This window comes from Dendrobates tinctorius, unplaced genomic scaffold, assembly GCF_039654945.1.
Source record: "Dendrobates tinctorius isolate UK_male_01 unplaced genomic scaffold, ASM3965494v1 ptg000024l, whole genome shotgun sequence".
NCBI lineage: Eukaryota > Metazoa > Chordata > Amphibia > Anura > Dendrobatidae > Dendrobates > Dendrobates tinctorius.
The window spans coordinates 3924926-3936852 of record NW_027361692.1 but is presented as its reverse complement, the minus strand read 5'-3'; the positions used below and the strand labels follow the sequence as shown (position 1 = coordinate 3936852).

Sequence of the window (11927 nt, the reverse complement as noted above, 5' to 3'; positions counted from 1 at the left end):
TTAACCTGCTGCGCAGAGTTCCCTGATGAGTTAGGCTTCAAGGCAAGAAATAATTTACAATTATTCTTAAAATTCAAAAATTTAGACAGATCCCCAAAAAACACATCAGGAGTGGGGATTTTTGGTTCAGCAGTGTGTGAATGAGCAAGATAGGCGGAAATTCCTCGCACTTCAGCAGAAAGCTGCTCCACACGATCAGACAATTGCTTAAACTCCATCAGAAAAAAAATATTCCTCCTACGGCCTCAGAGAAAAAAATACACACACACACAAAAAAAATTCTGACACTTTTTTTCTTTAACAATTCCTTCCTGCTTTTGAGTACCCTAGAATCTGCGGTATGGCTGGTGATTCTGTTATGATTGAGTCACCGAGGAGGAAAAAACAAAACACAAGCTCAGCCCAGAAAATCAGAGAGGTTGGAAACTAGCGGATTGCAGACCCCTAATCCTATCACACAACTAGCAGTAGCCGTGGAGTGTTCCTACGGTGATCCTAGACACCTCGTCACAGCCAGAGATCTAAATAAGCCTAAAGAGAGAAAAGGGAAAAACTGACTGCCCCAGAGCAGACCCCAAAGCAATAGGCAGCCCCCAACATATAATGACGGTGAAGCAAGATGAAAACACTAACACAGATAGAAAGATAGGTTGAGCAAACGATGGGGCCCAAGCTAACTAAAAAGGACAGGACAGAAAAGCTGCTGTCTGCAATCCGAGAAAACCCTGCTAAAAATATTACCAACACAACTGATAAGTAAAAAGGACCCTGAAGTCACTAGACTTCAAACTCTATATCAGCACTCAGAATATTCTGAAAGCAGAGCAAAAGAGAACACTGATCAAGGAATAAGAATCCAGCACACCCCTAGCCGGGGATGGCTGAACTCAAAAAACAAGGTAAACAAAACCAAAACTAATAAGTTCAATAGCAGAGCAAAAACTTATCTTTGGGAAGCAGGAATCAGACTGGTCTCCAAGAATCCAGCAGCGAAATCACCAGCCACTCAGAAGGGTGTCGGCTGTCTTATATCCAGTCTGAAGTTCCTGTTACCCAGTCACAATCCACCTGATCAGGTGTTTGGTTTCTTTCATCCAAATCAGCCTCACTACCTTCCTTCACCAGAAGAGGGAGATCCTCAGACACAAAAGGTGAATGAACAGATGAGCTCACAACATAAAATATTCTTATCCATTCCCCAAAAAATGATTTGTCCTACTATCTAACTGATATTGTGTATGGTATTGTGTTTTTTGTGTGTTAAAAGTAAGAGTGAATTGTGGTATTTAAGAGACAAGAGTTAGAAACTCTGTCAATTCACAATGTAGAAGGTCTATTGATTTACAAGAGTCTGGTTCAGCGGCCAGATCAGCAGTTTGTGCCCATTGGACAGGTTTCTTGTGAACAACCTCTTACCTGCCAGGATCCCTGGTGCATCTTCTGATTAGTAGGCCCAGTATGATGCAATGCGTGTGTCACGCTACAATGATGATGTCACACCTGGCCTACAAATCAAATCAAACTCAGGGGATTCTCGGCAAGTAAGAGGAGGTTTGCAGGGTTCCTTTCTAGCGGCCATGAACACTGTCACAATATCACTTTGTTTGTACTCAATCACCAGGAAAATTGGATAATTTTAATTAATTCATATCATCTGACTATTTTTCCAAAAATTCTGTGAGTAATTAGTTACAAATAATGCACAGATATAAACAAGACTACTTTTATGTTAGAGCCAATAAATGAAGCAATCAGTTGGGGGTCAAAGTTGTTAGATGAAGAACAATCATTAAGTCACCCCAGTAGCAACTTACAACGTCTGCCAAGAGCTCACTGCATGCCCAACATAACTCTGCAGTAATTATGTTAATGTGAAGATGGAGACAAACAAGCGTTCGGTGCCACATCTGACTGTATGACCATTAGAAGGTGTAGTGCTTCAAGAAAACGAGTGCTGAGCAAAAAGTGCAGGCTATACAATGCTGAATTCAGTGATCGTTTCATCGTATAACCTGAATTGGTGCTGGTAATAACTACTGATTTAGAAGGTTATATTAGAAACATACTTTTGCCTATTATTTAACTCCCTTAAGGTGGAAGCCAATCTTGAACTTATAAGGATTTCCAGGTTAAGGAAATGGATCTCTTATTTAAAAAAAAAAAATAACAGTTCACAACCAGTGTCTGGTATTGCAGCCAAGACAAAGTTATTTGAAGTAAAATGAGTTGAAATCAGCGTTGAATTGGGGTGCCTCGGGCCCACCGGTATAACTGTCTCTAGCGGCCCACTCTAAGTTTCAATGGTTGGGCTAGGTTCACACTCATGTTGTAGTATTTGCAGGAGGCTCAGTCATAAGTGCTGTTATATTCACTGGAAGAACTGGTGCAATATGCTGCACTTTTTTTTTTTAAAAGAGACAGCTTAACAGAACTCAAAAAGACCTGATTATATTCAATTTATTCTGCCCATCAACATTTGTGTCTGTCATGTGATAGATCTCTTTCTCTAGGAGATCAATTTTTCTGTTCCTATAACAATATAAAAACACAAACGAAAGAAAACATGGATACTAATGTGATTCTAGCTATAGCAGTTAAATTTTAGGTCTTTAGGATGCAGAATTTTTTTTAGTTTCCCATAGCCATATCTTTTTAATTGTTAAGTTTACGTAAGGCTTAAAGGTGCATATCATTTAAAGGGGTTGTCCACTATAACAGATTATTCCATAGGATCAGAGTCACAAAAAAAGCAATAAACTGAGCTTCTAGGGTACATACTGTTATGATTGGGTCACCGAGGAGGAGAGCAAGCCCAAGCTAAGCCACAGAAAACCAGAGAGGTTGGTAACTAAGCGGATTGCAGACCCCTGATTCTATCCACATAACTAGCAGTAGCCGTGGAGCGTGCCTATGATGATCCTAGATGCCTCGGCACAGCCGGAGAGCTAACAGCCTAAAGCAAGAAAGGGGAAATCTAAACTGCCCCAGAGCAGACCCCAAAGGAATAGACAGCCCCCAAACATATATTGTCGGTGAGACAAGATGAAAGCACAAACACAGGCAGAAAAATAGACTGAGCAAATGATGGGGCCCACACTTACTAGACAGGACAGGAAAGGAAAGGCACTGTCTGCAATCACGCAAAAAACCCTGCAAAAAAGTCCAACACGTCTGATGCAAAAAATACTGAAGTCGCATGACTTCTCCCACTATATCAGCACTCTGGTATATCTTGAAAGCAGAGCAAAAATAGGCCAATCTAATAAGGGACAAAAACAAACTGGCACAAGCCGTAACATATGGATAGTGATTCAGCACAGCCCCAGCCGGAGTTGGCTGACCTCACAAAACTGAGATAGACAAAACCAGATCAAATGTAAACAGAATAGCAAATGAACACTTAGCTGAACATGCAGGGACTGAGCTGGAAACTAAGACCTCAGGAGGCAGGAAGAAAATCACCAGCAGGGATAGAGGGAGTCGGCTGTCCCAAATCCCAATCCGAAACTCCAGATCTCCAATCGTCGTCCTCACTATCAGGTGGCAAGCCTCTGCTAATCAGATCAGCTCCATTACCTCCAGTAACCACCAGAGGGAGCCCAGAAAGAGAACTCGCAACCCCTCTGTCAATTTGACCAGCTCCACTACCTTCAGTAGTAACCAGAGGGAGGCCAGAAAGCAAATTCACAACAACATACCATGAATTACTTAACTAAGATGCCAGCTAACCCACATTGTTTTTGTTATAGGAAGTATATATATATAAATAAATATACACACACATAAAGATGCTTCTCACAAAATTAGAATATCATAAAAAAGTTAATTTATTTCAGTTCTTCAATACAAAAAGTGAAACTCATATATTATATAGAGTCATTACAAACAGAGTGATCCATTTCAAGTGTTTGTCTGTTAATGTTGATATGAGTCTGTGAATCTCCCCCAAATTTTTGACACTTTTCTCAACAATCCTTTCAAGGCTGCGGGTATCCCAGTTACTTGTGCATCTTTTTCTACCACACTTTTTCCTTCCACTCAACTTTCCATTAATATGCTTGGACACAGCAATCTTTGAACAACCAGCTTCTTAAGCAATGACCTTTTGTGGCTTACCCTCCTTGTGGAGTATGTCAATGACTGCCTTCTGTATATCTGTCATGTCAGCAGTCTTCCCCATGATTGTGGAGCCTACTGAAACAGGTTAAGGGACCTTTTTAAATGGTTATGAAGCCTTTGCAGGTGTTTTCTGTTAATTATTCTAATTTACTGAGATAATGACTTTTGGATTTTCATAGGCTGTAAGCCATAATCATCAACATTAACAGAAATAAACACTTGAAATAGATCACTCTGTTTGTAATGACACTATATAATATATGAGTTTCACTTTTTGTATTGAAGAACTGAAATAAATTAACTAATTAACTGTTTTTTTGTGCATGTATAGTGAACTTCTTCCATGCGAAAGACATGACAAGAATGGACTGCTAACTTCTTTTAGCCATTTTTCATCTTTTAAAACCTAAAGTGGTTAGAAGAAGGATAAAAAGATTGAACTAATGTACAAGTTATTTTATATTGCTGTTCATTTGTTGTTTTACAAGCAAAATAATTCTGAAAAAGACTGTGTGCACATACCCTTGTTCACTCTGCTGAGGTCCAGTGATACCTCTTGCCGCTGCTCTGGAATTTGTTAATTGGCTGCAGCAATCTTATTTTTTGAGTATAGAAAAACACAGATGCAGACAAAGTAGCTTTAGAAAAATGACCACTAAAAGATACCCAGCATTCCTGGGGCTTCAGTGGTTAGCATAGTGTAATGAGGACCTCTAAATATTGGGGTAATAGCGGTATTAAGAAGTTTCATAATATGAGATAAAAATCTTCACAATACATTCAACAACACAAGTACATGAGAAAAATCATGCCATACAGCCACAAATAATCTGAATACTTCTGAAAGCATCAGATTGGTGTTACCTGCAAACAGCCCCTTTTCCATCTTCAATTTTGCATTTTTCACCCTTCGAGCAATAATTGGGTTCCAGTTCACAAATACTTTGGCATCGCAGTCCATTATTCATATATCCAGGTTTACATACACAGGAAGCTTCCTTTGTGTTGGAGTTTACTGAGCATTCTGAAAACTCATCACATGCCATGAACTTGCACAGGTCAGCCTGGTCAGCTGGAAAGACAAAAAAAAAATCTAATTTATGGGAACATGATGATATATGACTTTGCTACTTGATCAGTGCTTGATAACCTTTAATCACCAACTTTTCTTCTTTACCTGTTGACAGTCGGAGAGTAACATAAGCCATCAGTGTGTGATTGGTGGGGATCCAACCCTCAGGATCCCCACCAATAACATTATTCTGCATATTTTCAAAAGTTGTCAGATTCAGTTATGAAATGAGCCACTTCTTATTGATTTTGACCTCCTGAATTCAAATCTGACGATGACAATATTTGGTTGGCTCTTGTTTCTATGAAATCCAAGAGTTTTCCATTTACTGCTACATATGATTAATGCATAAAAGTTTCAGTACTTGCAAATAAAAAGATGTAGAATATTTTGTTTTGAGAATTTTCTGAAGTTTAATTAAAAGAAACATAGCAACAATTCAAATAACTAAAACATGTCTAAACACTATTGTGAATTATAAACAATTACTGATATTGCACTGCAAAATTTGGTCCTTATTCAGTGACAAATCTTTTTTACTTGTCTCTTGTACTCCTGCATCTGATCATTTCTTACAATTGTCTAACAGTAATCCGCAAGTATTGATGGATTGCATTTTCCATGATAACTTTTCTCCATAGCTGCAATATCTTGGTGAAATCTCTCACGGTGCTATTCACTCACTACTCTGAAGTTTGGTGGAAAAAAGTCTAAATGCGAGTGTAAGAAATGTATCTGTCAGGAAATGTTACAGCCAAGATCATTATTGTCATGATCCATGCTGGATCATGACTGATATAATGCAAAGTAACCTTTTTTTTCCTTGAGCTGTGTGCTCAGAGTTGGGTTTGCCCCCGGTGGCCATTAGGATTATTACATGATAGTGTCTTTTGTTCTGTTTGCCCCAGTGGCCAGTATGGTCATTGCACTGGTGTTTTTAGAGATAGCTTCCCCCCAGTGGTGATTGTAATTGCAAGGGAATCACTAACAGGTGTGTTTACTCCATAAAGGTGTGTCAGTTGTGCTCACTGACGTTGGTGATATTGTTGGTCTTTCCAACCATGCTGGGTGAAGGAAGGAGCTTAGGAGAGTCCAGGACAGCTCAGTCAGAGTCCTGGAGTGGCAGCTATGCTGTCAGCGAGGAGTTTGTGTAAAGCATGGTGGAGTGGCAGCTATGGTGTCAGCGAGAAGTTTGTGTAAAGCATGGTGGAGTGGCAGCTATGGTGTCAGTGAGAAGTTTGTGTAAAACATGGTGGAGTGGCAGCTATGGTGTCAGTGAGAAGTTTGTGTAAAGCATGGTGGAGTGGCAGCTATGGTGTCAGTGAGGAGTTTGTGTAAAGCATGGTGGAGTGGCAGCTATGGTGTCAGTGAAGAATTCTTGCAAAGCTTAGTGGAGTGGCAGCTATGGTGTAGAGCTGCACTCAGTTGCTGGACTCTTTTGCTGGAAGCTGCACTCAGGTGCTGGACTCTTTTGCTGGAAGCTGCACTCAGGTGCTGGACTCCATTGCTGGACAGCTGCACCCAGGTGTTGGACACGGTGGGAGGAAGATGCACTCAGGTGTTGGACTCTGTTGCCTGGAGCAAGTGCATCAGAGCAAAGCTAAGTGTTTCCCTGTTTGTCACTTTTCCTCATGTTGGTGTTAGTACAGCGGTGTGGCCAGTGCCTGCACCACCCAGCTCCCTAGTAAGGAATAGGTGTAGGGTGTGCTAGGGTGACAGGTATCCTGGTCGGCGACAGGTGAGGAGCCTGTATAGGAAACGTTAGGAGTGTTAGGGACACTGACTCAGGGGAGTGCAGGAGGTCTCCACATCCACCGTTCCCTATCGCAGGGCCCACCGTTGTAAATGTTTCCCTATCCCCTGCGTCTTGTTGTATTACTTACCAGCCTGCGGGCCGTGTCACACTGGACAATTACACGTGCCGCGTCCTGTTGTATTAGTTACTGGCCTGCTGGCCGTGTCACACAGGACGGGGCATGTGACACTTATTATGTTTTGAGGAGATTTTCCAAAGAAATCTTCATAATTATCTGCCTTTGAGTTTCTAAAAAAAATAGCTACCACTAACACGAATGTTACCCATGCAGCCTTTTGCTTGACCTGCAACAAATGGAGAAACTCCTCATCTTGAAGAAGCTTACAAATCTGAGGTCCAATGAAGACTCCTTCTATTATGAAGAAATATTGGACAAGATCTTTTTCACGGTTGTGAAACAAAGAAATCCGAACATCTCCCGCTAGGAGATTCCACTGCTGCAGCCTAGAACCTAAGTGCTCAGCCTTACTCTTGGGCAAATCCAAATTTCTAATAAGATCGTTCACTTTGTGTTATAAGGTGTGGTTTAGTCAAGACTGCTTATAGAAAGTCTGAGTCGTGAGAGTAAGAAGCTTCATGACACCAAGTGCCCTCTTCTTCCTCAATTGAAGCAACAGAAAATATTTCTGATGCTTTTGGAAACAGCAGTTCTTCTGCATGTGGTACTCAGTGTATTGCAGATAGAATGTTTGGATCCTGTAAAGTCCACTTCATCTTCCTTGAATCTCCTTTCCTAGTGGGGGGAACCATGCAAAAAATAGTAATAGTAGTGTGAACGGTTGGTTCGCTCTCCAGATCATTGGGATGGCAAAAGGCATAGATTCCCATACAACCACTGAGTAAGATGTGATGCCCATATGTTGCAGCATATGTGAGGAGCCCAACTTTTGTCCTAATCTCCTATTCTGCAACCAAAATACAGGTTGTAGGTATTTCTTATCATCGTAGTCAAATTTCGCCTTTATGACACAAAAGTGACTTCTCTGCATATGTAGCAAAAGCTATCCGATATGATAGAGTAATAATTAAGCGTTTCTGAAAAAGCATGTAGAAACATGTCAATATGCTAAGAAACTAAGCTATGAAATCCTAAAACTGTATATCTTACACAGAGAACATTTATAAAAGTAGGTGATGCAACTGTAATTATGATTACGTCATTGGAGCTCAGTTGGCGTTTTTTGATTGGTCACCCTAAGATTATAGAATATTGAAGGCTTAATAGGTTAAATAGATGATGTAATAGACTAGCTACTAACAATGCAATAATGATGATGAAATAACTATAATACAATTTTTCTATAAGCCTGCATGTGTCATAAGTAATTTCAACCTCCTCTGTATCTTGAAACTTAGAGTCAATCGGCAAATTAAGCAAATTTCTTTAAGAAGTTGACCACTACTTTTTCATTGATGATCTATTCTTTGGATAGCTGATCAATGTCTGATAGGCTGGGGTCAGTCACCCGGCACTCTCGCCATCAGTTGTTATTGCTGTTGGTGGCACCAACTGTTGGACGGAAGTACTAATTTGCGAAGCTGGCCACCTTCTGTTAGTGGCCGCGGCATGGTACTGCACGTCCTCCTCCATAAAATTAGTTGAGTTCAACTCACTCGTTTTGTCTCTGAACAAATTTGGCTGTAGAACAGCTCTCTTCACGTCATTGTTCAGGTCCTCCCGTGCAGTTCCAGGCGGATTCCTGACCTTTCTCAGAATCATCCTTACCCCATGAGGCAAGAACCTGCTTGGAGCCCCAGACCAAGGAAGATTGACATTCATTTTGTTTTTCTTCCATTTTCTAATAATTGTGTACACAGTTGTTACCTTCTCACTAAGCTGCTTGCCTATTGGTCTGAGGCTCATCCCAGCCTTGTGCAGGTCTACAATTTTGTCCCTGGTGTCCTTAGAGAGCTCTTTGGTCCTGGCCATGGTGAAGCTGTTAGAGAGTGATTGATTGAGTGAGTGGACAGGGTGATTTTTATACAGGTAACGAGTTCAAACAGGTGCAATTAATACAGGTAATGGGTGCAGCGTAAGAGGTCTTCTTCAAGAAAAACTAACAGGTCTGTGAGAGACAGAATTCTTGCTAGTTGATTGGTGATCAAATACTTATTTCATGCAATAAAATGCAATTTAATAAATTAAAAATCATACAATGTGATTTTCTGTTTTTTATTTTAAGATTCTGTCCCTCACAGGTGAAGTGTACCAATGATAAAAAATTACAGACCTCCCCATTCTTTCTAGGTGGGAAAACTTGCAAAATTGGCAGTATATCAAATAGTTATTTTCCCACTGTATGTAAATAGCCATGTACTTGAAATAACTGCTCAGCTTTATTCATTGCTCATCGATAATTACTTGTGCATGGAGAAACACTGGAGGCAATGGGACAGAGATACTCATCTTATGTGACTACCAGCACTGGACACACTATTTGCATATTGTAAGACGTAATCATTAATTATTTCTAATCTTAGACTGTTAAATATTTCATTTGTTACCATGTAGGGGTCCCTGGGGATCAAACGCCTCATCGATAAAATATTGATAGCTTATTCTAAGTAAGAACAAATCTCTCTGGGGTCGAGTGACAGCAGTCACACCAAGGCCCAGATATCTCAGGGGACCCTCTTCCACATATCTACAGTAGTAATAGTATCAGAAACAAAACATGATAAGTGGAAAGCCCTGTTATAGTTAAGCCTCTGATTCTAGGGACAAGCCCCAAAATGTTTTTTTTGTAGAATTTTTTAGGAAACTGTCAAAGTGACACTGGAGGTGTCTCACAGATCTCACTGCTGCCACCAATTGTTGAAGATCACCACCAGGGGAGTCATGCTGAACAACTCCCTGTTACCTTTTTGTCACAAAACAGCCTTTGCTGCCCCCTATCATCAGGACAATTACACGATTGGCCGATGATTAATGGATGATGCTGGAGCTGTTATCACTAATAGGTTGATTATTGGAGAACTAACAGTGAGCGTATGGTATATACAACTCTGATTCCAACACATGTAATATATATACAGTGGGGCAAAAAAGTATTTAGTCAGTCAGCAATAGTGCAAGTTCCACCACTTAAAAAGATGAGAGGCGTCTGTAATTTACATCATAGGTAGACCTCAACTATGGGAGACAAACTGAGAAAAAAAAATCCAGAAAATCACATTGTCTGTTTTTTTTTTCATTTTATTTGCATATTATGGTGGAAAATAAGTATTTGGTCAGAAATAAAATTTCATCTCAATACTTTGTGATATATCCTTTGTTGGCAATGACAGAGGTCAAACGTTTTCTGTAAGTCTTCACAAGGTTGCCACACACTGTTGTTGGTATGTTGGCCCATTCCTCCATGCAGATCTCCTCTAGAGCAGTGATGTTTTTGGCTTTTCACTTGGCAACACGGACTTTCAACTCCCTCCAAAGGTTTTCTATAGGGTTGAGATCTGGAGACTGGCTAGGCCACTCCAGGACCTTGAAATGCTTCTTACGAAGCCACTCCTTCGTTGCCCTGGCGGTGTGCTTTGGATCATTGTCATGTTGAAAGATCCAGCCACATTTCATCTGCAATGCCCTTGCTGATGGAAGGAGGTTTGCACTCAAAATCTCACGATACATGGCCCCATTCATTCTTTCATGTACCCGGATCAGTCGTCCTGGCCCCTTTGCAGAGAAACAGCCCCAAAGCATGATGTTTCCACCACCATGCTTTACAGTAGGTATGGTGTTTGATGGATGCAACTCAGTATTCTTTTTCCTCCAAACACGACAAGTTGTGTTTCTACCAAACTGTTCCAGTTTGGTTTCATCAGACCATAGGACATTCTCCCAAAACTCCTCTGGATCATCCAAATGCTCTCTAGCAAACTTCAGACGGGCCCGGACATGTACAGGCTTAAGCAGTGGGACACGTCTGGCACTGCAGGATCTGAGTCCATGGTGGCGTAGTGTGTTACTTATGGTAGGCCTTGTTACATTGGTCCCAGCTCTCTGCAGTTCATTCACTAGGTCCCCCCGCGTGGTTCTGGGATTTTTGCTCACCGTTCTTGTGATCATTCTGACCCCACGGGGTGGGATTTTGCGTGGAGCACCAGATCGAGGGAGATTATCAGTGGTCTTGTATGTCTTCCATTTTCTAATTATTGCTCCCACAGTTGATTTCTTCACTCCAAGCTGGTTGGCTATTGCAGATTCAGTCTTCCCAGCCTGGTGCAGGGCTACAATTTTGTTTCTGGTGTCCTTTGACAGCTCTTTGGTCTTCACCATAGTGGAGTTTGGAGTCAGACTGTTTGAGGGTGTGCACAGGTGTCTTTTTATACTGATAACAAGTTTAAACAGGTGCCATTACTACAGGTAATGAGTGGAGGAAAGAGGAGACTCTTAAAGAAGAAGTTACAGGTCTGTGAGAGCCAGAAATCTTGTTTGCTTGTTTCTGACCAAATACTTATTTTCCACCATAATATGCAAATAAAATGAAAAAAAAAACAGACAATGTGATTTTCTGGATTATTTTTTCTTAGTTTGTCTCCCATAGTTGAGGTCTACCTATGATGTAAATTACAGACGCCTCTCATGTTTTTAAGTGGTGGAACTTGCACTATTGCTGACTGACTAAATACTTTTTTGCCCCACTGTAAACCCGGTAAGGTCACTGCTAAATCCACGATAACCACAGAACTACTCGCTGCCACAATAAATTGTTTTTCACAGGCCGATCGGACTCCAGGTTTTTGGTATGTCTTTCAGGGGTGTGTTTTACAGAACAAAAGGAACAGAACTATTAAATTTGATAATTACGGTAATCCAGAATGCTAGACATTGTTTTTAAAAATTATACAAAAGATTTTACAAAGTGGCAAATCAATACAGCATATACAATTACATAAAATAAAAGGAGAAACAAAAGAAACTTA

General features: G+C 40.6%; 1 protein-coding gene across 1 annotated transcript in view; it reads right to left on the bottom strand.

The window, feature by feature from the left end:
• Window positions 1–4979: 4979 nt before the first annotated feature.
• IMPG1 (interphotoreceptor matrix proteoglycan 1) overlaps window positions 4980–11927 on the bottom strand; it is a 428352-nt gene continuing 421404 nt past the window's right edge. Inside the window, exon 15 of the mRNA XM_073569420.1 lies at window positions 4980–5191. Within this exon, the coding sequence (XP_073425521.1) occupies window positions 4980–5191 (212 nt within the window). The remainder of the gene's footprint in view (window positions 5192–11927) is intronic.